The following is a 26,450-nucleotide window of genomic DNA, read 5'->3' as shown; positions in this document are numbered from 1 at the left end:
TAATTTAGCAGCATTACCACGAAGCACCGTGGTTTGATATTTATTTGAATAAAAAAAAAAAAAAAAAAAACTTAATTCACAAATTGCATGCCTGGTTGAAAGGATCCAAAGATCCATGTAGACTTTAATATTGAGTTGAACATTTTGTTCATGAAAACAAATTAACATGCGTTTTTTCAGATTATATTTAGTTTTGCTTGGAAAAAGCTGGCCCAAACCAGTTTTATTTCATCAATTACTGAAATAATGAAATATTTAGTAATAAACTTTTATGACAGAAATATCACTAGGCTACATGTAACTTAAATCATTTAATTCCTTCATTATCAACACTGTCTAGAATAGCGATTTAAGTGTGAATTGCGACTTCTCTTTGTGTTAAATCAGCCTCAGACTCCGATAGCCGGTGGGGGGTTGGAGGGACAGTTCAGTGCTGTATCAAGCGCGCAGGACAATAGGCATAGGTGTTAATGTTCCTCTTTCATATGGAGAGCGAGGGAGACTAAATAAACTTGTTAAAAAGAGATTCAGCGCGAGAGAGGCAAAGAAAAACGCATGTTTTAATTTAATTATGTTGCTTTGGACAATTTTCGTTTTGTAGGCCTACTGTTTTAATTGTTTAATATAGCTGTCATTTCTTTGGCAATACAAATTTAAAATGTCGCAAGAATAAGATTAGCCTAGTGTTTCTTATTTTGCATCGCAAAAGAAATAAACTCTAAACCCGATGCAACCCTGTTTTAAATTAAAAAAACTGTCCCGACACTTTATTTAAACCTTGAAATGTTCGAACTTGGTTTCAAACTTAAGTAATTTTAGTGTTCTTTTACATTACACAATAATTTAGCAGACTAAAGACGTGCTTCTTCATTTTCAGATGCAATCGGCTGACAATCTTCCTTCATCAGTTTATGTCCTTTGTGCAGCGCTGCGGTTCCAGGAATGTAGCAAATTTATGTTGTAATAATAATTAAACAAAACTCTTGACTTTAAATAAGTAAACAGTTATAAACAGTTAGCTATTTAAGCATCAAGAAGGTTAAATATAAACGCTGTTGGCCAACATCGGTTAACAACATGTATGCTACATTGAGATTCGATCTCGAGTCGATTGAAGCTCCTCGAAGCTCGTGTTGTTGCGTTAACCACTGAGCTATCGTTTGTACGTCTGTAAATGTTTTTATTGCAATGTTTTACTTTTTCATTATTTATTCAATTTCATTTCAGTAGCCTAATTTCAGTATTGTGATTATGAATTATTTTAACTACGTTTCACTTGTTGAATTCATCTGCTACCAGCTTTCAATCGCTCTGAATCAGTGCGGTGCGGCAGCAGATTACGCATTAGAGAGAATAAACAAACACTTTTCAGAGTCTATGATTGTAGCGCCTCTTGGCGGTAAAAGGCAGAAAATACACCCCACATTTTACCGCCGCGGTGGAACGGCTGATGTGGGCATTGTCATGGCTTGCCTCAACATTTGCGTTTGAATAGCGCGCGTCCTCCATGGGCGTGTCAGATTAACGCGTAATGAAGTGTAATGAGCTGGGGAAAAAAAATCTGACAGCACTCTCTTTTCATACAGATTACATAAACTGAGAATATTTGTTTTTTATATAAATTACATCATTGAAAAGAAGAGAATTCAAGCTTCATAAAGAAAAATCTCTCGTGCCTGTATGACAAGTATTTGCAGAGTTAGAGTTAATTTTTCGGACGTGTTTCAGAATGGACTGCACTGACAGAGAGAAGGCAAAACTCGCATCATGTTTATTTTTCTTTATTTGACAAAAAGCACAAAACTTTGTTTTTATTGTGAGTATACAGAAAAATAATAGACAATTAACAGGATCGATTGATGTATAACACTTATATGTACGATCAAAATCAACAGAGTATTTTAAGTCTATTTTTCTGCTATGTGAAAAAAAAACGGCAAAACGCGCGGGCGCGTTTCTGGTCCCCAGAGGGTTAAAAGCATAAAATGTATGTTGTTTTTTGTACTTAATGCCACAACTTCAATTTATGAGCCATGTTTACAATTACTTACTCCGCCGCAAAGTAATTGTATTAATGCATCACGTCAACTTTCCAAGTTTCTGCTTAAGGGTTCAGATGTGAGGTAGTGAACATTATTTACCTGGTACGTTCCCTGTAAAGTCCCCACGAGCTGAGTGACTTGCTCTACCACTGAGAGGTCGTGCTGCAACTCCTGCAGTTCCTGATACAGACGGGGCGGACCCAGAATGATACTTCCTGTCAATCAAAAATAACCAGCTTCACTTATCCAGCACTTAAATTGCACACCACGCTTTATCAGAACATTCACCTGCACTCCAGGGTTTTCCTTAGATGAGATGGTATTTCTGCGGATATGGCTTCCCGTAAGGTGCTGAATCATTCGAACATGTAATCGAGTCAGGAAAGCTCGGTTACACTGTGAGCTATGCTCAAATAAAAAAGCACTTCAGGATTTCCTATACAATGCACATTCCTCCATTTAAAATAATTGATCGGAGACCTGCATGGTGGTCTACAATGACACAATTTTCAGAATGATACCCGACCTTTAAAGAGGAAAACTCGTTGTCCTCTAGGCTTTCGCTTAAAAGAACTTGCCCTAATGCAAATCTAAACTAAATCAACTCAACTTTTAAAGACTTCTGCACTATCACAAAACTTTCATTTGTCAATACTCTCCAGTAGCTCCACTAACAAAGAGAATCGATACTGAAGATAGATCGATTGTTCCCATTGTTTGTGCAGCCACAGAGGCTAACGTTATAAGGAAAAGGAGCAGAGTATAAAATGAAGCCATTTGGAAATATGAAGCCCTTTAAGGGTGACGAAACGAACACAGGTGTCTCATTAGACGTGAAATGTACCATCGATTTGAATCCCCATTCCCTTTTTTGCGGTCTCTGGTCTCTGCCTGCAGAATCAATAGCGGGGGTGAATCTGCTCTATGTGTCCGACCGATAGCCCAGGAATGAGGAGTGTAATTAAATCCCAGAGCTGGATACGAAGACTGCAGGACCGTCTGGCCTTTCAGCACCTCCGCATAATCACATGACCTGTGTGCAGAATTGGGGCGGCACGGGCAATTGTTGACCCCCAGCTAAACCTAATTTTCGAAGTACTGCTGGAAGGTCTGTCAGAGATCTTTCTCAGGCTCTGACACACCATCTCTCTCTCTCTCTTTTGTCTCTCTATAGGCCTGTCTGTCTAGGATTCAATCCACTTTTCTTTACACCTCTACATCTTTCTTCCACTGGTTTGTCTGTCTCTCTCTAACCTTTAGAAATTTAATAGGGTCTTCAACTCACACAGCCACAGAGACATCTGTCACTGGCACGGCTTGATCAATAGCAGACACATTTGAATAAAAATAGGCACAGTGAGCCCCTACAGCGCAAGCTGGCAGTTTACACGCTCTTCTGGTTGCCGTGGCAAGGCCTCAGGCGGGCCTACAGGTTTGTGGGCTTGTGGCCCACCCTGGCCTCAGGTGAATGTGCTGACTTGTAATCCAGACTAATCCAGTTGGTGTGCTGGGATCTGTTTTTCACACTATTGCATGGTTTTCCACCATTCCCACTAGTCTATCTCTCTCACACACACATTGTCATATGTAAACGGACACACACGCTGACCGGCCACCAGCAGAGGCCTATGCAGACACAATACAGTAGTCCAAAGCCTAAAGTTAACCAAGCTGTTGCCAGAAGGGCCACTCAAATAAATTTGGATTTCTCATTCAAACCTATGCTCTTAAACTAACATTTAAGTGTGCTTTTGACACTTTCGGAATTTTTTTTTAGCAAGGATCTATGTGGCACATGTTTTAACAAATAGTAAAAAGGTGTGCATGCCATGGCCATTAAGGAAACTAGTCTGTGATAATTTCCAGGGACTAAAGTGCTCAATTAATATTGCACCTAACCAGCTAAGGGTAAGAGAGACAAAAATTGTAACTTTACATCATTTTAACATCTATATATATTGTACATTACATGTATATATTAATTATATTATATTATATTTTGTGCTGCTTAATATTTTTTTATAACCTTTGATAATTTTTTTCCAGGATTCTTTGATGAATAAAAAGTAAACAAAAAAAGAACAGCATTTATTTAAAATAGAATTATTTTGTAACAATTGAATATACACTACCATTCAAACATTTATATATTATACCATGTTATATTATTAGATTATAATATACCACATATAATTTATATATAATTCATATTAAAACAATATAAAAAGTATAAATAAATATTAATAATGATATTAATATTATATTATAATTTGTAATAAATCAGCATTATCAGCAGCAGTAGTATATGTATTAATACTATACAATATATAATATAATATACATAATTTATATTAAAACAATATAAAAATATTCTTGTTGTTATTATTATTACTTCATGTTGTCCAACGTATTTACTTTGTCTAAATGGCAGAAGTCTACAAATATTTCAGCAGGATAAATTATTTGAGAGAGGGCTTAATTGTCCAAAATAGCATCCCTGTACGGTAAGTCTCCATTAAGAATACATCTCATTGCTCACAGGCCTCTAAGATTTGCAATATGCTACTGTTTTATACGGCTTTAGAGTGGCAGTAGCAGAGGCCTTGCTCTTCCTGGAATGCTGGCCTATTCCATCAATAAATTAGGGCACTGGGGCCTGCAGGAGATGAAAAATGAGTCCATTTTGAGGTACGCTGGGGGAGCATGGGATCTGATTTGGGCAAGGAGCCCCATGGAGTGACATCACAAGGTAGGAGAGATGTGACGCGGGCCAGGCAAAACAGGGTTGTGTGTCTATGTGCTGCTATTAATAGCTGAAGAACGACATATTCAGACTAGACCAGACTACAACAAAGGGGTCTGGAAAATAATGATTAAAGGCTTCTTGTTACTTAACCAGAAGTGTGTGCTAACAGCTAACACAGGTCATTGAATAGAATAAAAGAGAGGGAGGCGGTCTGTCTTATATCTCGTCACAGACAGAGATACCGAAACGTATCCTCACCAAATACAGGCTCAGTGACCAGTCTAGCTATAGAAAAAGGCTTTCAAAAGAAGAAGTCTGTGGCTCTCTATAAGACTAGTGAGGTTGAGACAGAGGCATACTTCACTGTGATCATTTTCTATATACTGTGTGTGTGTGTGTGTGTGTGTGTGTGTGTGTGTGTGTATATATATATATATATATATATATATATATATATATATATATATATATATATATACACACACACACACACACATATATATATATATAAATATATATATATACACTACCGTTCAAAAGTTTGGGGTCAGTGAGAATTTTATTTTTATTTTTTGTAGGAAAGAAATCAATACTTTTATTTATCAAGGAATAATTAATTTGATCGAAAGTGACAGTAAAGACATTTATAATGTTACAAAAGTCTTTTGAACTTCCTATTCATCAAAGAATCCTAAAAAAAAAAAAAAAAAAAAAACTGTACAACTGACAGACCAACAACTGTTTCAACATTGATAATAATAATAAATGTTTCTTGAGCATCAAATCCTCATATTATACTGATTTGTGAAGGATCATTTGACACTGAAGACACTGACACTGGTGATGCTGAAAATTCAGCTTTGATCACAGGAATAAATTACACTTTACTTTACTTTAATCAAATAAGCGCAGCCATGGTTAGCAGAAGAGAATTCTTTTAAAAGTATTTAAAATCGTACCGACCCCAAACTTTTGAACGGTAGTGTATATATATAGGTGGTAGGTACTGAGGGAAGCTGCAATATAAACTTACCTGCACATCCTCAAAAAACAGTCTATATTTTGTCTTCAAATGTAACAATATTCTGATGTATTTTTGAATGTTTACAATGTTACAATACAATTGAATTGTATAGTATATTGTAAATATTATGTGCATTACCTTTACCGGTATTTAATTTTTTCGAAAGAAATTTCTAAAGAACAGCATTTATTTGAAATAGAAATATACAGTAACATTATAAATATCCTTACTGTCACTTTTGATCAATTTAATGCATCCTTGTTGAATAAAATTAATTTCCTTTTAAAAAACTATATATACTATTACAGTATTTAAAACTATTTCTTCTTTTACTGACCAAACCTTTAAACAGTAGTGCATATAAAAATACAGGCTATATATTAAAGTGCCCTCATTGTGCTATTTTAAACATTCCTAAATCTGTAGGTCTCATACAAGAGGCTTATATGCTTTCAAGGTCAAAAAACACTTTAATTTTCTCTTATAATATACATTGCATATCACCTCTTTTCTCACAGTGCCTGAAACGACTCAAAGGATTCAGTCTCTCTTAACACCTCCTTTCCTCTGCTCTAATTGATCAGATAGCCCAGCATGTTGTGACTGGTCGACAACTTACAGTGTGTCGCAGTGGCGTGCACAGGGGGTCTATGCAGGGGGGCTTGAGCCCCTGACCCTTTAATCGTGAAAGTAGCCTTTTCGGTCGTATCTCGGTGCCCCGTGGAACGTGATTTCTACCGAGGGGGACCCCACCAACCAACATGTTGCTACAACATGTTGCTTCTCCGCTACAACTACAATGGTTGAGGGTTGGGTCAAAGTACTATGTACATGTTGTTTGCGGGCAGTCAATGAAGATCATAGGCTGGCATTATGCACATTTGTACAAACCATTTGTCGAGTTGATATGTTACGGAAGTGAGACTTGAATTTCTGATGGCTCATTTCTTTCTTTTAGGAGACAATAACTTTATTTGTCGTGCACTTTGATCTTTAAAACTTTGCAGACCTTTTACATTCACAAACAGCTATTATACACTGCATGGCAGGTAGTATTCGAAATAGCATAGGGGCGATTTCATAAAAGAAAAACATTTATTCTATACTATATTTATTTTATTTTTTCCTGTCACTGTTTTTATTTCTTGTATTGATTATTTGGCAACATTTTATGTCAAACAATCATCCCCGTATTTTGACATTTAAATTGAGGGAAATGACAGAGAAAATGATGAGAATGAGAAATAGGAAGTAGATGGGAGGCTACTGCTGAGTTATAAAGTAGCAGGAAGAGAACGGAGGCAGATAAATTGGACAGAATGCTGTTTTATAATGATTTCAGAGAGAAATAAGGCATGGGGGGCATAAGAGGTCTTCTAAAGACTCCTGCCCGCGAGCTGTCTGCTAGGCCCTAGCATTAAACATCTTCTGTCATCTAATTTCCTGGCTCCCCTGTGTGCACAATCCAACATGGGTGTTCCAGAGACAACACCATTAATATTTCAGCTCAGAAAGCAAAAGGCTTAAACAGCCAGAACCTGTACATCCTGATAACACTTTGTACCTGGAGCTCTGTCAGCATATTTATCTTGGTGCCCCACAATTGCTCACTTCCTCCTCGTTTTCGAACTCAAAACACAATAATGTTTTGTAAGAGTGTTCAGCCCTGATTCCAATCTCCTGAACTTGCTCTCTCTGATTGGAAGTGGAGGTGGAAATAATGCGCCAAGACTGATGACAGCACGCTGAATATGTTTGTGGTCTATCAGACAGTGAAATAAGATTGCTTAGGCCGTTCCTCTGTTATTCTTATCTACCTCACCTGAGATACACTCATCTGTATCTGAGGCCATAAAAAGTTGCATTTCTCACAAAAAACGGACAGTTATTTCAAAATGTCTCAGAGACTCACATCAAGGGGTGCATGCTATCTGATTGTTTAGAAAGTAGCAGCGCCAACAGCATTGCCATTACCCAGTCCCGAAGTGCTGCCCGAACGCTTGACGCCTCCAAGCTGGTAAAGAGTGTCCTTAGATTGGGAGCCCTCTTGACCCACTTCAACTACCTGAACTTGCTGCAAGGGGGCACTCCACTTAAGGCTATACTTGGGACCTACTGGAACCAGACTGCTGATGTCAGGGGGGCCCCTGGAGGTGACAAGAAGAATAACATGTCAAAATGTATTGCATAGTCATAAAAATAAGTAACCTGACAGATCATTTGGTATAGGATTCACTCAAATGCAATCATGTTAAACATACCCGAATACTCTTTATTTTTTATTTACAACTCCGAAAAATCTTGTTTTACAGATCAACTGAGTACATTGTGGAAGTCTAAAGCTCCAGCTGTTGGGGGTGTTGTTGTTATTCATGTTTTGTTGTAATCTCAATCACCTCGTTTAGATCTTCTAAACGAGCATGTAAAGCCACACTTTAGTAGAACAGAGACCTAACATGCTGCAGTGGAAGGACTAGCTCAAAAGCTTTGAGATTCAGTATCACCGCAAGCTTTTTCACTTAGCTTTTTACCTTTTGCACTGCTGAGATGTGATCAATGGAGCTGTCGTAGATAATCTATTTGGGTGGAACAGAGAAGCGCCTTTATGCCTGTGATCTATGTGGATAATTCATGTCGCTGTAGCTAAACACCCTGCTATTTGTTCCCAGATAATGAAGGCCCATTTGACTCTGCCCAATTCTGTCCTGTGCCTTAAACATTAGCGGCTAACCCCCTCATATTGGGGCAACATCACAGTAATGCTCCTGGAGACTCAGAAGTCTGTATTTAGATCGGCAATCAATCAGTCAGCGTGGCCTTAAAGGGGGGGGGCGGAGTGACAAAGAGAAAGTCAATCGACCTTGTCCTGGACACATACTTGACATTGATGTTGGCACAGATGAGCATGTCACCGAAGAGAAAGACTTTCCTCTCCTTAGACTTAAGGACCTGTCCTCGTTCACCATACACCGTCTCAATCAGCGTCTCGCAAAGGATCAAAGAGCTCTGCTCAGAGTTCAGCAGCTGAAGAGAAGACAGGGGAGACACTGATTACACGTAAGTCTTACAAAATAGAGGCGACCAATTACATGGCTACACGCTTACTTACAGGCCACAGTGTGGCGTAAAAGACACTTGAAGGTTCACAGAAAGGCAGCACAGAAGATTGGAAACGGCAGTATATTTGAAGCAGAAAGGTTGGGGAAAACCCAATCTTAAAGGAGATGCTCCTTTTAGCATCGGATTGAGAAGTGTAGACTCTACAAACTACATAAGTTTAAATGTGCATTATAAAAAGGAGGGTTCCTAAGGGTTCTTTAAATATGTAAATACTTAATTTTATAACAGTATCTGTTTTTCCTGAATAAAAACTGTAATTTCAAATAAAGCTCCTTTACAGCTGAATTTCTGAATCTGTTTTGCCTTAGATCGTCTGCCCTATCAATCTGATATCAATTTGAGAAACTTCTCAAAGTAGTAGTTCTAGACTAAATGTGAGCATGCATTCACTCATCTCACTTGCACAAAAATCCGATTCAGTAATTCATTAAATTGAATAAGAACAGTGAAATGCAAATTCTGAATATTACGCAAACCTCCAATAATTAAATGTTAAACACAAATATACGTCATGTATTTAATCTCACTTCATTAACCAATGTCTTTGCTGCTGACATTTGATGATGACCCAATTCAACCATACAAATAAGCAAAAATTACTTATTTTTTACTTTATTGCTAAAAAAAAGTGTCTTGGACTTTCTTTTCCAGCATCCTATTATTATGTCATCCAGAATGACAGCCCAGCTAAAAGGATTGTTTGAGCTGCGGCCTATATTGTACAGGCATGAATTTGCACTTCTTTCAGCCTGAGACTTATTCATTTCACTTTTGCCATGAAAAGGCCTTCACATTTGCCAAAAATTTAACTTTTGTTTTTATCAGAAAACAAACAAGCAAGTCCAGCCCAGGTGAGAAAAAGAAACGCAAAAATAACATATTGTAGTTACTTTTTATGAAAAGTAATGCGTTATTGCATTAATCCCTAAAAAAGTAACTAATTGTGTTAATGCATTACTTTCCCCAACACTGGTTGCTAATGCCTTTTTGACTGCTCTGTAACTGTTATTATGACATGTAATTATTGTTTATAGCGAGCTAGACTGAAGGTGACTAAACTCTTTCACAAATTACAAACATCTAACTAGAAGCTTAACCCTTCTTTCATTTACATAAAAATTTGAATTTTTTTTTTTTGCAAAATAGCTCATCATTCATCTTCCCGCAGGTAGTTTCTTAAGTCGGTTGAGCTGTGTATTCCGCCTGCGAGAAGGGGCCAAGTTTGAATGTAACAAACTCCAGCAGAGGCACTTTTAAAAAGATGAAAATTCTGTCATCATTTACTCACCATTCTGCATTTCCAAACCTGTAGTAGGACATTCTTCTGTAAAAAATATATTTTGAGATATGCTTCTTTTGTGTTCCAAATCTTTCGGATTTGGGCATGAGGTGAATAAATGATGACAGTATTGTCCTTTTTGGGTGAATTATCTCTTTAAAGTGTGCAATTTCTGCACCACTAACATCACAGAAACAGAACAGCACAAATCTGCCACTGGTTGAAGAAACAGGTATATTTATCCTGAATGCATAACAAGATGTGGAAAAAAATATTTATTTTTGTTGTGTAAGGAGACAGTCCCAGAGTTCATCCTCATTACATCAGCAATAATATACAAGCGGCATCACAGCAGCGAAACCCAATGTCCAGCGGCTCAAATAAATATTGCGTGTTGGTGTTTGATCAGTCAGGAGAGTAGTTTTATAAATAATGCATCTGCTTCTGTAGCCCGCATCACACAAAATGAGTTGCCTGATCCAAAGGGAATTGGCAACACTGCTTGGCCTTTGTTGAAATGCATTGAAAAATTAGACCTTCAGTCAGTCAGAAGGCATGCTCCAGGTTCTGTGTATTTATATAGTAAGAGCGCCCCCCAAAGGATGACGAAGCAAACAGAATGTTGTCGGAAAGGACAGATATCCTTTTCAGAGACTTGAGAGTGTGACTGAAATGGGTTGTAAGTTTGGATGGATGTGTGTGTGTGTGTGTGTGTGTGTGTGTGTGTGTGTGTGTGTGTGTGTGTGTGTGTGTGTGTGTGTGTGTGTGTGTGTGTGTGTGTGTGTGTGTGTGTGTGTGTGTGTGTGTGTGTGTGTGTGTGTGTGTGTGTGTGTGTGTGTGTGTGTGTGTGTGTGTGTGTCTGTGTGTGTGTGTGAGTGAGTGAGAGAGAGAGAGAGGTGTATGTGATATGCTTGCTGAAGAGCGACAGGGAGACGCTGCAGTCTTAGCCTGTGCAGTGTGCACCATACTATATTTGCTGGCCTACTAACTCAGATAGTCTGAGACAGACGATGAATATTTCATTGCATGTATATGGGGTAAAGGAACTGACTGTTTCACATTGGAATGCATCTGAAATCCCTGAAAAAAAGGTAAGATTGGAGCCACTGCACAGTAGGTAGTGCACATGCTCACAATACATACAGTAAAAACAGTGTACAGTACATGGGATACCCCATTTTTCACTAAGCTAAGCTTGCAATGCATTCTGGGACTTAATTTCCATTTTTTGGTAACTTAGAAGACAGTATAGCTATTTGAACACCCTTCACATGTAGAGTGCACCAACCATGCCTTACGATGCTGTCTATGCAGGTCACTGCAACAGATCTAAAGAGACATAAGGACACGGGTTCAAACTCTCCCCATTTTTCACTTTCCATTTTTCATTTTTCACTTTCACGCAAAGCATTCTGGGATTTCAGAAGAAAGAGAAAGAGTCCAACAGAAGGATAAAATGAGAGAGATGCAGACTAAAGAAGAGAGTGAGACGAAGAGAGAGAGAGAGAGAGAGAGAGAGAGAGAGAGAGAGAGAGAGAGAGAGAGAGAGAGAGAGAGAGAGAGAGAGAGAGAGAGAGAGAGAGAGAGAGAGAGAGAGAGAGAGAGAGAGAGAGAGAGAGAGAGACAAATGACTGCAGCAGAGGGAGGCATGACACACAGTGATATAGACAGATAAAGAGAGAAAGCAAAAGCAAGCGAACCAAACCAGAGATACCGAGAGCAACTTAGACTTTCCAATTAAGTGTCTCATTTACTCTCTAATTCCTCTTATTGAGAAATGCATTTGTTCAGATTTGCAGCAGCTGGCCTGTGATTTGAGCATGGTAATGGAAGAGAAACACCCCTGCCATATATTCAGACATCATTGCTCGCTGATGATTCCGTGAAGAAAAATACAGGCCAGAGATAACGGAAGAGGTGTGTTGGTTATTTTCAGGGTCAGCTGTAATGTTGCTGTAAATGGCTGACTGTCAGGAGATGGAAACCAACAGTGGCCTTGTGAGCATACAGTAAGATTAGATTTAATTATATTCGGTAGTCTTAGATTATTAGTTAAGCAAGGTCTACAATTGCCTTCACGATTTGTGACTAGTGAGAGTGGGCTTAAAAGTCAAGGCATACTGTGCAACATCAAGGGATTATTATGTCAGAATGTACAATCAGGGCTTAGGTCATGACTGATTACATTGCCTGGTTGTTCTACATTATTAATCGTGTCACGTTCTGATAGACAGAAGAAATTGAAATGGTACCGCACAAACCTAACAAAGCAAGACCTTGCACTAATATTTTCAATGTTTAGCCTTGAAAAGAAAAAAAAAAGTAGTCCGTGACTTCCCACAGGCTGTCGCGGCTGGACAAAAAAAGGGGACATTTGTAGACTTCATTATTCAGAGCATACCTGGGGTACAGTTACATGATCACCATGTGAATCGAACACTAAATAACAAGATATTTATTATGATTAATATATAGACAAGCTAGTATTAACATTATCAACTGAAAACCTCTCCCTTTCCTTCTCTCTCTTTCACACACACAAACACAGTCACACAAATTTCTCAGAACTTCTTTGGAGGCTCAGAATTAATAGTGGAAAATGCAGAACTGATCGCCATATTTATTCCTGTCATGGCAAAGCTGAATTTTCAGCAGCCATTACTCCAGTCACATGATCCTTCAGAAATCCTTAATGCTGATTTGGTATCAAGAAACATTTCATATTATTATTAATGTTGAAAACTGTTGTGCTGCTTAAAGCTGCAGTCGGCAAGTCTGGCAGATTTAGTGGACTTAGGCAAAATTTTGAATGTTTACAACTCTCATGGCCCTCCCCCACTATCAATGAATACCCTCCCACCGTGACCGAGTTCATGCTCGTCAGTGCGTGTGCACCAGATTTTCAGTGAACGCGCCCGTCTCATCAGCATCCATCAACACCATGGATTATTTGGAGGTATGCTGTCCTGGCTAATTTACCGATAGATTGCAATTGCTAACGTCATTTATACTCTAAATAAGCTTAATTGATTTTCCGCTATTACTCTTCGTTACTGCGCGAACTTCCGCGAACTTCAGGCGTGTGCATGTGATTGTATCGTGCGTGAGGGGTGGCGTGTGCCCGATCTGTGATTGACAGTCAAATCTCACAACCCCCCTGCGCTGATTGGACCCGATGATCCGGGAGCGGTGGATTTTTGCAAAACAAATAACACGCTCCAGGTTGATTTAGAAGCTCGGGGTTTTTTCTAAAACCACTTTATTTATGTTGTTCTGTCGGATTATAGTGTCGATTTCACTGAATATGATCAAAAAAATGTTGCCGACGGCAGCTTTAATATTTGGAAATATTTGTGATGTTATTTTTTTTCAGAATTGTTTGATGAATAGAATGCCTTTAATGTCCCGTGTTATCAATTTAATGCATTCTTGCTAAATAAAAGTATTAATTTCTTTCAGAAAAAAAAAAACTTATATGAAAAATATTCTGGCATTTCACACAAGAAGTTTTTTGGGTTTTTTCAAGTGACAAAATAATAGATATATTGTTCAAACTTAAGACAAAAAGCATTGTGGCACTTTCTGGATGTCAAATGCAAGTGGAACATGCCCATAGTTAATGTGATGAACCACATCTGTAGCTCTCTGCTAGGAGAGCTGTGTGAACATAATGACCTTGGGACCCGCTGGTGAAAAGTAATTGCAAAAATGTGTAAGAAAAGGGAAGTCAGAATGAAACCATGAAATGGTTTTGGGATTAGGAATTATACTGTTGTGATAACATCAAGGCAACAGCATCCTGCTATAACAGCTGAATAACTGTGCGCATGTGTGTGTGTTTTCTCACCTTGCTGAGAGAGCGGTCACTGACACAGCGAGCCAGCTGCTGCGTCTCAGTGATCTGATCAGCCACCCTTTTCTGCTCATTGAGTTTCTCAGCGAGGGTCTCCAACTCAGTCAGAGCCAATTGTAAGGGCAGCCTGTCCACATGGCCAGTGGGAGTATTCTTCAGCATGTCCTAAAGACAGAGAGAGAGAATGAAACAGCAATAAGAGAGTAAGGATGGAAGAAAGACACCAAGTGAACAAGTAAAAGAAGCACAAAGAATCATTTGAGGAAGCTAATGGCATAGCGTAATGACTGCACCTCTACCACAGACAACACATTAGCCATTGTGATGTTGTATAGTACTATTAGCATTCATTTAAAGCTGCCAGTACCTTTACTCCCACTCAACGGCAAGAAAAGAGGGTCAGAATAACAGTACATCTCATGTTTAGGAGACAAGGATGTTGCCAGCTCTCTGGGAATCATTACCACAGAGCTGTGCACTGAAACAACAATCATTCACAAGCTCTCTCTGAGAAAGAGTGGAGAGCCGATAGACAGTGGCGACATTTACACAAACATTTTGCTCACTATTTTCATTCAAAAAATATTTAGCATAAACTGAAATATCAGCAGTCATTAAAATGGACAACTTTGAGTCAGGTACAATTAAACTAGACAAAATGCCAGTATTGCATGCATAACACCCATGCTGTACAGTTTAAATGGAGATGTGATAAATGTAAAATCTCTATAATGGAAATGATTATATTTTATTTCTACATATTATTTCTAGTCAATAAATCCTCAAATACTATACTGCAAAAAAGTTACTTTCTTACTAATTTGTCTTGTATTTTTAGATTTTCAGTAACAATATCTAAACATAATTAAAACAAGATGAATTTACTCATAATGGGTCTCATTCATGAAACATTCGTAAATATACGAGTAAATATGCGAGTGATTTGCGCGTAAAGAGACCTTCCCAAAAACTCTTCTCCTGCTTCACAAATACTTTGTAAATGTCAGATGTGATAGTGAAATGTGTGTGTGTGTTTATGAATTCCAATCAGTCGTAAATGGGATGCGCGTGCACGTTCATTCTCAATTACCATAAATCCCGCCCATTAAATCCGACAAACAACTATATATGGGCATCATATTATGACATGAATGCGAATGAAAAAAAAAAATTCTCAGATGCAGAAAGTTACGTTTTATTATCAGAAGTTCATTCAAAACGCTCCATTTTATTTTCAAGCGTACATAGTGGCGTATCGGGTCCTAAAAAAAAAGGAAGCTTGGCAGCATATTACAGATGCAGTTAATGGAGTTTCATCTGTTAATCGAACATTCCCAGAAGTGAGAAGAAAATGGTTCGACATTAAGCTTGAGAGCAAAAAACGAATTAGTTCACTTCGGAAAAAGAGTATTCAAACTGGAGAAGGACCACCATCGCAGATGCTATTACTGGCTCTCATAATAAGAAAAACCGTATGTAATTACTATATATAATATTTTTTCAAAATGCTGTGCAAATATGTACCCGATTAAGGTGAATTAAAATGCAGCCTTATTAATGAGCAAAACGTTCGGGTGTTAAGCGCACTATTTACGCGTGGCTGGGAGCAGGTGTAGATTTCTTGTGTACCAACTAACATTTGGAAAATACGAACATTTTAATGAATCCGAAAATTTACGCCAGAACCACTTTACACACGATTTACACAAAAATTCGTTCTGCTTGTGTTTCATGAATGAGACCCAATGAGATTTTAAAGACAATGTAGTATCTTGAATTTAACGTTTTCTTTATTAAGTTTAGTTTGAAGCATAATCCAAGCACTTGTATTCATATGCACTTAGTATTCAGTACAAAATAGTGTCAGGTTTTATGTCAAACGCCACTGGTTAATCCAAGTCAAATACATAATTATGAATGCAATGATGAATAAGAGAGCTGTGGCAAAACAGCGGATTATCGATAAACAATAACTACTTAAAAATTACTTAAAAGCACAAACGTCACTATTTTATGACACTTTTATGGTGTTTATTTTGGCCCTTTTAAAATTAAGTTTAAAATACCAGCCATACTGTATGGAAAAGGGCAGCTTAGACATTCTGCTTAACATCTCTTTTCATGTTTCAAATAAAATGTGTCCCTTTGTGGTTGATTTAGGCCACTAAAAAAGAGAAAGCAGATAAAAGAAAGCTCTCAGCCTGTCATCAGATCTTGTTCTGTTTAATGTGTGATTAAACACAAGCTACTCCTATGTCAGAGCATTGAAGAAGAAAAAAATCGTATTCACATTCATAACTTATCTATCAAAATTCACAGATAATCGATGCCTACTGAGGTATGAAATGAAGTGCCACAGCTCCTCTCGCATGGGAAACTTCAGCACTGACTTCCTCGCTTGCTCCTTGTCCGTAGAAACGAACAAAAGTGAAGGAAGGACATGAGAGAAAGCAACACGGTGGTGCAAACAGTTTGGCGATGGAAATCTGGTAAATTCATGACATGTCACTGTCATCTGAGACCCGCTGGCTGAAGATATTTCTGAAGTAGATCTTGATAATTCTCTGACATTTTAGCATGTAAGTTGTGTGTGTGACAGATTGGATATTTGAAATGTTTTTTGTTTTGTTTTTAGAAATAGTTCAACCGTAAATTACAATATAATTTACTCAGCCTCATGTCTTTCCAAACCAATTTGACTTTGGGACACAAGTGGAGAAATATAGAAAAATGCAACAACCGTTTATTTTTATATGCTGAAAACTAATGGGGAATCATTTGTCAAGTTTCAAAATGGATTAATGGATTCCATATGGCGTCAGAATATTTATATTCGGAATATAGTGCACAAATCATTGACACTTTTGTGATGTTTTTTGTTTCATTTTTGCACTATAGTACATGGAAAATAAAATAGTGACAAGTATATTCTTCAAAAAAAAATATTTGGGGGTTTCACAGAAGAAAGTTTTGGTGTGACCTACCTCTTTTATTCAACTAAAGTGCATGCTTGTTTTTGGTTTATTCATGTGCTCTATTTAAACATCAGTCATTGGAGTCCATGGTACACACCCAATGCCGAGTCATGGCCGTAAATCAAGGGGAGAGTAAACTATTGAGACAACAGCCTGGCAGAACAACTGGCATGGTCTTAGCCAGTCATTCAGTTTCTAATAGACTTGCCTAGCAACTAATTTCCAGTTCCCTGAAGGAGCACGTCCCCTCCAGTACTCTGAACAGCGGCACTGTGTGAACAGTTTATGGGTAAATACTGACCTGCAGGAGGAGTATGAACTGAGGAAAACGCTGAATAGGCTTCACCATCAGACCATAGAGGGTTATGCGGTCAATGCTGGATGCCTGCTTCTTCTGCAAAAGTAAGAACAAGTGCCCAATGAGAGAAAAGCAAAGAAAAAGAAAAGGGTAGATCATGTGGAAGGTCATTTCCACATACAGAGAAGAAGAATCTTGACACTCAAGGGAGTCAGAGAGGTGGGTGGAGGTTAGCATTATACTATTGATTCTTTCGTGCCTGCTAGCAGACTATGGCAGTCATTAGACTGCACACTGTCAGAGAGTAGGTGTACTTGAGAGCCCTCCAGCAGGTTTCAAAGCAGGGATATTAGACTACGGTCAACTGTGTATTTGTGGAGTTCAGCTGCTTTAACAGATGTTAAAGATTACAGTCACAGGGAAAATTTGTTGCCATGACAACACAACACACATATTTTATGTAACTTTAAAGCAACACCAAGGAACTTTTCCTCTGCGGTCGCCCTACAGGTTGGAAGCGGAATTGTCCATTACATTATTGTCCAGTATGTTCTGTCTCGCATGCGCGCTCTAGATTCCGGCAGATTTGAACTAATTTTCGGGCATCAGGGAGACGCTATCAATATGCGGGAGACTCCCGGGAGACTTGGGATGTCTGCAATGGCCACAGACAATTTGAGGAAGTGGTGGGGGAAGTGACGTATACCGTAAAGCATTTGAATTTTGTAGTTCTTTTTGTGCAAGGGGTTCCTACCCGAAACCCGAAGTTACATAGTGCGAGTAAAAGCGATACAGATCACGTCAGGCTATGGCAGACGTGTCATTTAACTTATTTTAAGTCGATGTACCATCACAAGGGTCTTGGAAATATATTATGAAGGTTGAAAAACTACATAGTGTTACTTTAAAAAACAGATAACCTCAATCTCATATTTACAAGGCAGAATATTTTGCCAACACTTAGAGACATGTTACATTCATTATTAGAGTACAAGTGGCTCGCCTGAAATGATCCAAGCGAAAGATGTTCACTCTCAGATTAACCTCGAAGCTATTAAAATTAATGTCCAATGACTTCTCGTGTTTTTAATTACTCTCATTTTTCAGTTAAAATGTGGAAAAATCTTTGAAAAAAGGTCTCAAATTACTTGAGAAGCAACACTGCATTAGATTTGAAGACTTTTTGGAGAATGAATCGTTAATAAAAAAACCAAAGACTTTCTGTGCTGTTTTTAACTTGTTTATATGAAAAAAAGCTGCCATTGCAGAAAGATAAAATAAAGTGAGTGCGATCCAAACACCATTGACATACATGGACTTTCACAGTATGGGCAACAATTTTAAAAATCGTCTTTTTTATGTTCCACAGAAGAAAAAATGGCTACACTTTACAATAAGGTTCATTAGTTAACCTTAGTTAACATGAACTAGGCTGTAAGAATGAACAATACTTCTTCAGCATGTATTAATCTTAGTTAATATTAATTTCAACGTTTACTAATACATTATTAAAATCAAAGGTGGTATTTGTTAACATTAGTTAATCCACTGTTAACTACCATGCACAAACTATGAACAGCTGTATTTTTTATTAACTAACACTAATAAAGATGAATAAATACTGTAACAAATGTATTGCTCATTCTTAGTTCATGTTAGTTCATACATTAACTAATGTTAACTAATGAACCTTATTGTAAAGTGTTACCGAAAAACATATTCACACGTTTGGAACAACAAGAGAAAACATACTTCCCAAAATAATTTTTTGCCGTGCAAAAGGGAAAATTACAGGAATTATCCATACAGCAGCACAGCTCTGCAATGCACAGAGGTGATTTAGGGCTATTGGCAGCAAATATCAGCTCTTACCTTGAGGAACTCCAGAAATGCTGGTTTAGAGATGCAGGCTTTCTTAATGAGGGCCATGGCATTGGTGAAGTTATTGACGTAATCACTATATACATCCAGCACCATGGACTTTGAGAACTATGGGGAATGCAGAGAGAAGATTGTTTAGATAAATCACATTTCACTTGGTTTTATGTTCATTTTCTGCATTGTTTCAGCAGTCTCAATATGTACAGTTCCTCCTTCGGAGCTGAGACTGCTCTTAAATTTTGCTGTTGTGGCGGGCAGGCCACTCTAAAGGTGATTAAAGGGCAAAGGGATGGAAGTAAACAGTAATTTTAGGGTGGTATTTATGCAGTGCAGCAGCATTGTTTGCCATCTCAGAGACCTAAACATCTTTGACAGTCCATTACTGCTGGGTGTTTTAGAGCAGGCAAAATGGCAGCCATCCATTCGCTCTGCTTTGATTGAAGCTGAACAGACCTGCTGACAGCAGCAGTGCTCGCAGGACTTGGAGAGGACATTAACGAGCCACAAATAGACGTTAACCCCTGTCAAACTGTACCTTCCCTCTGGGGCCGCCAAGTACGGCAGGAAATGATACACATGGGTAAAGATGTTATTATCAACAAACACGCATACAGGGCAAATTCACGAAACAGTTGAAGCACTTTGCAGCGTGCAGTATTTCAGTGCAAAACTATTAGCAATGTGCTATGAATAGCTATTTAACTGAATTTTATTAATAAGAGATGTCTGTATACGTTTTCTATTGATCATGGCAAAATAATGTCATAACCAAGCATGTCATAATACAGAGCAGATGAGTACAATGTCTTCATTTAAAAAAACCTATTTGGGTATTTTCTTTGTGCCATTACCTGATTTGCATAATAAATCTGGTGCTGAAACAACACAGACAATGCATGCAAATAAATGATGCTATCTGTGTCTGCAGTTCAACCTTTACACTCAATAACAGAAAAAATGTGCAAACTGATGCAATATGATGTGTGTCATGTGGTTTGTGGGTCTATTTTCTGCTTTTCAACACACAGCAGTGCAACTTCAGCTGTAAGTGTTCTCTCTATCGTACTGCTTTGTGCTCCAGGGACATTACAAAGACCAATAGTGCTATGCAATAAAAGCAGGTCAGAGGGGCCAAACGCACTCTTTTAACAGAAGAATAATGAGAGCACCTTATGGATGCAGCCTGTGAGGAGGGTCACTACAGAAACCTCATTCATTAGTCCACTGGACACCCTGCAGCCCAAAGGTGCCAGCATGCTTACTTTGGTAAGAGACAGCCATCTTCAACTTATATAGTAATTGGCTATGCTTTTTAAGTAAACTGAGCACTGTTAGTACCTGAAATACAGCTTGCCAGCAGAGAAGCAGAACAGCAGACAATGCTCAGTTTGTCACGGGTTGTTGCAGGCAAAGGAGAGATTTGAAGCAAGGATCTAGCAGTTTAGCAAGGACAAGTTCGGTATTTTACACTTAAAGCCCTGTTTCAAGATCGTTTCTAATGAAATAGAACGGTTAAGATTAAAATTTGGACACATGCTGCTGTCCCGAGAAATTTCGGTTTCTGTGGTTGCAGATTTGAGGATCTAAATTCAGCAGTCTTTACTAAACAAAACTAAAAACTCTGGAACGCAGGAGAACAGGAAGCACGCAGGAGGAAACACGCAGGAGTAAAGCAAACCAACCTAAACATTGACAATATCGTCCATGAACTGAACTATATAAAGAGGAATTAAACTAGTAAGAGGTGAACGTAATTAACTGGAAACCAAATCAGTAACCATGGAGACAAATGACATGGGTAAGGAATCTGTGAACGAACTGAACTCAAAGACCTGGTCAAAACGTGACACAGTTTTCAAAAGTTTAGTTTAGAAGTAATTTTCAAGCATTTTCGTACTCACTGAAGCAACAAACAGGTCCCCAATCTTTTCACAAGAGTCCCATTCGGCCACCCGAGATGCCAGGGCAATCTGGAACATGGAGTGGCACTGCATGATCTCCCACAGACGGAAAAAAATAGGCCGGATCTTCCTGACACTGAGAATCCGAGGCTCGGCCTCCATCAGAGGTCGCTGGTATTCCTAAAGGATCATGGGAAATGGAGATGTTATTACTAAAACATTTTTATATTTATACAGGAGGAATAATTCATTTACAGCTCTGACTTGCTTCACCTTGACAAGGGAGGGAGATAAAAAAAATGTGCTGAATTAATCTTAACAGTAAGGTGAAAAAAATCACTAAAAGTCTCACTATGCATTATCCATTTCATTCGTTTGAATACAAGATTCAAAATGTCCAATTTGCATATATGAATATATATTTTAAATAATGCATGTATTTGACAGAGGTGGGAACAACCAGATCAAGTCAGTAGCTCACATCAAGCAAGTCCAGTCAAGTCCTATTTATTTTTCCGTAGAAATTATTAACTTTAATTATACATGTAAAATAATAATAAATAATAATTTCTTATAATATTTATAATTATTATAATAACAATAACACTATAAGAAGAAGGTAAAATCACTTGAAGGTGAATGCACTGATTTTCATTTGTCTTGTTTAACTTTACTTTTATTTTTTCTATGATTTATCACCTCACAGTGACAGAAATTAATTTTCCCATTAAAGGCCAATATTTTCCACCTTAAATTGAATTGCTTGTTAAATATATGCATCATCTTAGAGGTGGCATACAGTCATGGTCAGAATTGATGGCACCCTTGGTAAATATGATCAAAACTAGCTGTAAAAAATAAATCTGCATTGTTTATCCTTTTGATCTTTCATTAAAAAAATTGGCAAAATTCTAACCTTTCATTGAAGTAAAAGATTTGAAAGTGGGGGGGAAATCACATTATGAAATATTTTTTTTTCTCCAAAACACGTTGGCCACAATTATAAGCACCCCTAGAATATTTTACGAGTAAAATATCTCTGAAGGATATTCCCATTAATATTTACCCTTTTTTAGCACACCAGGGTGACTAGGAACATGAAATTGTCCAGCCATGACTTCTTGTTTCACATGAGTTTAAATATAAGGAAACAAAAATGCCAAATTCCCTTAATCATCCATCACAATGAGTTAAACCAAAGAATATAGTTCTGATGAGCATCAAAAGATTGTTGACCATCACAAAATAGAAAGTGACTGTAAGAAAATAGCTAAAGAATTGAAAATCCCCATTTTGACCATCAGGGCAATAATTAAGAAGTTTCAATTAACTAAAGATGTTAGGAATCTGCCAGGAAGAGGACGTGTGTCTATATTGCCTTAATGGACGGTGAGGATGAAAGTTTGAGTGGCCAAAGACTCTTCAAGGATCACAGACGGAGAATTGCAGAGATTAGTTGAATCTTTGGGGTCACAAAGCCTATAAAATAAAAATCAAACAACCCCTACATCACCACATGTTGTTTGGGAGGGTTTCAAGAAAAATCCTCCTCGTTCATCCAAAAACAAACTCCAGCTAATTCAGTTGTCAGACACGGCTGGATCTTCAAACGGGACAGGCTTCTGTGGTCAGATGAAACTAAAAAAAGAGCTTTTTGGCAGCAAACACGCTAGATGGGTTTGGTGCACACAAGGATAAAAAGTACCCCATGTGTACAATTTAATAAACCGTTGGATCTTTAATGTTGTGGGCATATTTTTCTGCTGGAGGTCCTGGACTTCTTGTTCAGATACATGGCATTGTGGATTCTATCATATATCAACAGATAAAAAATCAAAACCTGACGCCTTCTGCTAGAAATCTTATAATGGGTCGTGGTTGGATCTTCCATCAGGACAGCAATCCAAAACAAACATCAAAATCAACACAAAAATTAGTTACGGAGCACAAAATGAAGCTTCTGCCATGACCGTCCCAGTTCCCTGACCTGATGAGTGGAGTGAACTGAAGAGAAGAAGCACCAACATGGATCTGGGAATCTGAAGAATCTGGAGAGATTCTGTATGCAGGAATGGTCTCTGATCTCAGGTCAGTTGTTCTCCAAACTCATCAGGCATTATAGGAGAAGACTCGGAGCTGGTATCTTGTCAAAAGGAGATTGCAAAAAGTATTTAATAAAAGGGTCCCAATAATTGTGGCCAACGTGTTTTGGAGAAAAAAAAATGTATTTCATAATGTGATCCCCCCCCCCAACCCCAACCCCAACCCCCCAACCCCCCAACCCCCCACACACACACACACACTTTCAATTCTTTTACTTCAATGAAAGGTTAGGATTTTGCCCATTTTTTTAATGAAAGATCAAAAGGATAAACAATGCAGATTTATTTTTTTACAGCCAGTTTTGATCATATTTACCAGGGGTGCCATCAATTCTGACCATGACTGTAAATGCATTTATACTGCAATTACAACTGCATAAAACATATTATGAGATTCATGTTTTAAATAACTTCTCTCACATTTTATAAGACCTAAAATGACAAAGAAGAAAAACAACAAAGGTTTACATTACATACAGGAGGTGGGTAAAAGTTAACAAAATTTTGTCTGTCTACCCACATTATCAAATTCAAAGTGTGCTCAGCTAAATGTTTGATAAGTTTGATTTCGTTAAATTGCAAAACAAGCTAGTGATGTCTATTGATAAACCAAGACTTAATCTTTAAAAGCAAAGACACTTTGCTAGTTAGACTGTGGACACAATAGATTTTTCATGGCTGCTTTCTTTCCTATCTTGGAGTCTCCAGCGCTAATGAATTATCGACAAAGAGAAATAAGACAAAGGATGAGGCAATGGGACTATTTCTTTTTCTAAAGATGTGTCTGACTGCCCACAACAGCCGTACTAAACTTAATTATGCAGACCCCCATCCCCCTGCTTTTGGGCAACTTTACCTGATCTAACCACCCTGTCTAGCATGCTATAAAGAGAGCAGGAATTGTAAAGTACACCCGACAGAGCTTTGATTTGACAACAAAGCTTGGAGATAGATCCTGAATGACTAGATTTCATAGAGCGTAAAGCTGTCATTGATCGGTGATTCAATTTTATACTCTGCCTGTGCCTTCAAAGGAGTGTGATAACAAATGCTTTTCTCTCCTCCACTAGCTGAGATCAGAATTATGTGTAATGAAACTCCACACTACGAAACCCACCAGACCTGCATGCTTCCATTTAAAGGAATGTGAATGTGAACACAAATTCAGTATTAAAGACAATGTATAGTGTTATCTTTTGTTTGAAGGCTTTGAATAGCTGTTTTAATGTATGCTAAACACGCATTTTCAGAAACAGTTAACATGGCAATAATATTTAGCATTTTAACTACTTTTCTGAATTTATTTGAGTATGAATTTATTTGACGTATCAAAGCACTGAGTAGGGATGGCTCGATACCACAATTTTGGCTTCGGTACCAGAACCTAATACCTCGGTATCGATACTAAATCGATACCACAGGTAGTAAAAAAAAAAAAAAAAAAACAGTCTCAAAATTTAAGTGACACTTAAAAAACACTGCTTGAAATTCTCCACTACCAAATGTGCAAAGAAAATGTATCAAATTGTAAAAAATAAAATAAAAATAAAAAATCAGTCAGGGAACATACAGTAGGTTAAATTTTGATTTTGAAAAAAAAAAAAAAAAAAAACTGAAATTATACAATTAAAATAGGTTAATATCTATAATAATAGATTTACATATAATAATAATGATAGAATAATGAAATGACATGTAAACCATTAGCTGTCATGCATCAACAAATATTTATCAACATTTATTGCATTTATTCATCTTGGTTTGGTTACTGTTTGGGTTCATATTAGTTTAATGCATTGCATAAAGTAATGTTAACATGCTAAAAACATGTATTAGTAAATTTAATTTTCTAGGTCATTTAATTACTGATTGATATAGATTAATAAATGCTATATTACTGTTAGGTCAGGTTACCTAATGAATGTTGACAAATGTAGCTTAATTGTAATATTAGTAATAATTTCATATACTGTTACTCTCTCCCTCTCTCGGCTTATTGCTCTAGGGGTCGCCACAGCGGCATTAATATGCCATTCATTTTACTATCACTAATACTAAAATTCATATTATTCACATTTTTATTCTTTATTCATTCAAATTAAATTAATATATGTTTGTTTGAAAGTGCAAAAATGATGAGACCTAAACTTAATTGGTTCTAGCGTGTCATCCAAGCAGATTTGAGCTTTCGTGTTTACCGTATCATATATAATTGATAAGCTCTTATGTATGTGATTGTGCGCTGTTCAATAAATATGGAGCGAATTATGTGCCAAAACCTCACACACACACAAAACGTGTTTTACTCACACCCAATGATTCACAAACAAACTCAATGTGATAATCCAAGGCACTCGAGTTGTGTATACAAAAAAGTAAAAAGCCTTTATTGAATCATGGCTTCTATCATTAAAATTGGTGACAGATACACCTACGCGTTGCGGCTATCGCCTTCGTCAGGGTGTGTGTAACAAACAAAGTCACAAGTGCATTTTAAATAGCAGTTCATTAGTCTAAATAGCAAACACCTGGTCACACACTACGCAAGGTAACCAGCAGGGAGCAGAATTCAACAAATGAAATAGTATATTGCATAATATCAAGCCAAATCAAACTCAAAAAAAAAAAAAAAAAAAAAAAAAAAAAAAAAAAAAGATATATACATATACATATATATATATATATATATATACACATACATATACACATACACATACATACATATATACACATACATACACATACAAAAAAAAAAAAAAAAAAAAAAAAAAAAAAAAATATACATATATATACATATACATAAATATACATATACACATATATATACACATACATATACACATACACATACATACATACATACACATACATACACATACATAAAAAAAAAAAAAAAAAAAAAAAAAAAAAAAAAAAACCTTTAATTGAAATATTTTCAGCAATATCTAGATTACATTATACAAATCAAAACATAACAATAAAATAAAGTAGAGCAAAAAAATCATATCAAAATATACACGTCAATGGATGTATACATCTAATGGTACACAATACAACTAATTTCATGAAAAATTTCACAGAAATGGTACAAAATCTAATTCTCCATTTAAACCTGGGAATGTGGTGGCTTTCAGTGAGTAAATCCAGAAAGATTCTCTTTGTAGTAACTTCTTAACCCTATCCCCTCCTCTTATGGACTTGGGGATGTGTTCAATACCGATTATCTTGA

The 26,450-nt window shown here is 37.2% G+C and overlaps 1 protein-coding gene across 4 annotated transcripts in view; it reads right to left on the bottom strand.

Annotated features, from left to right (window-relative positions):
- The window catches only part of arhgef10la (Rho guanine nucleotide exchange factor (GEF) 10-like a), a 153,035-nt gene that overhangs the window by 73,954 nt on the left and 52,631 nt on the right, over positions 1 to 26,450 (bottom strand). For all 4 annotated transcript variants that reach the window (XM_056251368.1, XM_056251369.1, XM_056251370.1 and 1 more), the window contains 7 exons: positions 21,120 to 21,299; positions 19,210 to 19,326; positions 17,341 to 17,433; positions 14,059 to 14,229; positions 8,691 to 8,836; positions 7,787 to 7,959; positions 2,142 to 2,257 (listed from right to left, as the gene is read on the bottom strand). In XM_056251368.1, the coding sequence (XP_056107343.1) occupies positions 2,142 to 2,257; positions 7,787 to 7,959; positions 8,691 to 8,836; positions 14,059 to 14,229; positions 17,341 to 17,433; positions 19,210 to 19,326; positions 21,120 to 21,299 (996 nt within the window). The remainder of the gene's footprint in view (positions 1 to 2,141; positions 2,258 to 7,786; positions 7,960 to 8,690; positions 8,837 to 14,058; positions 14,230 to 17,340; positions 17,434 to 19,209; positions 19,327 to 21,119; positions 21,300 to 26,450) is intronic.

This window comes from Rhinichthys klamathensis, unplaced genomic scaffold (assembly GCF_029890125.1).
Source record: "Rhinichthys klamathensis goyatoka isolate OS25496 unplaced genomic scaffold, OSU_Roscu_1.1 h1tg000082l_1, whole genome shotgun sequence".
In the NCBI taxonomy this organism is placed as follows: Eukaryota; Metazoa; Chordata; class Actinopteri; order Cypriniformes; family Leuciscidae; genus Rhinichthys; species Rhinichthys klamathensis.
This window is presented reverse-complemented; position numbering and strand designations above follow the sequence as displayed.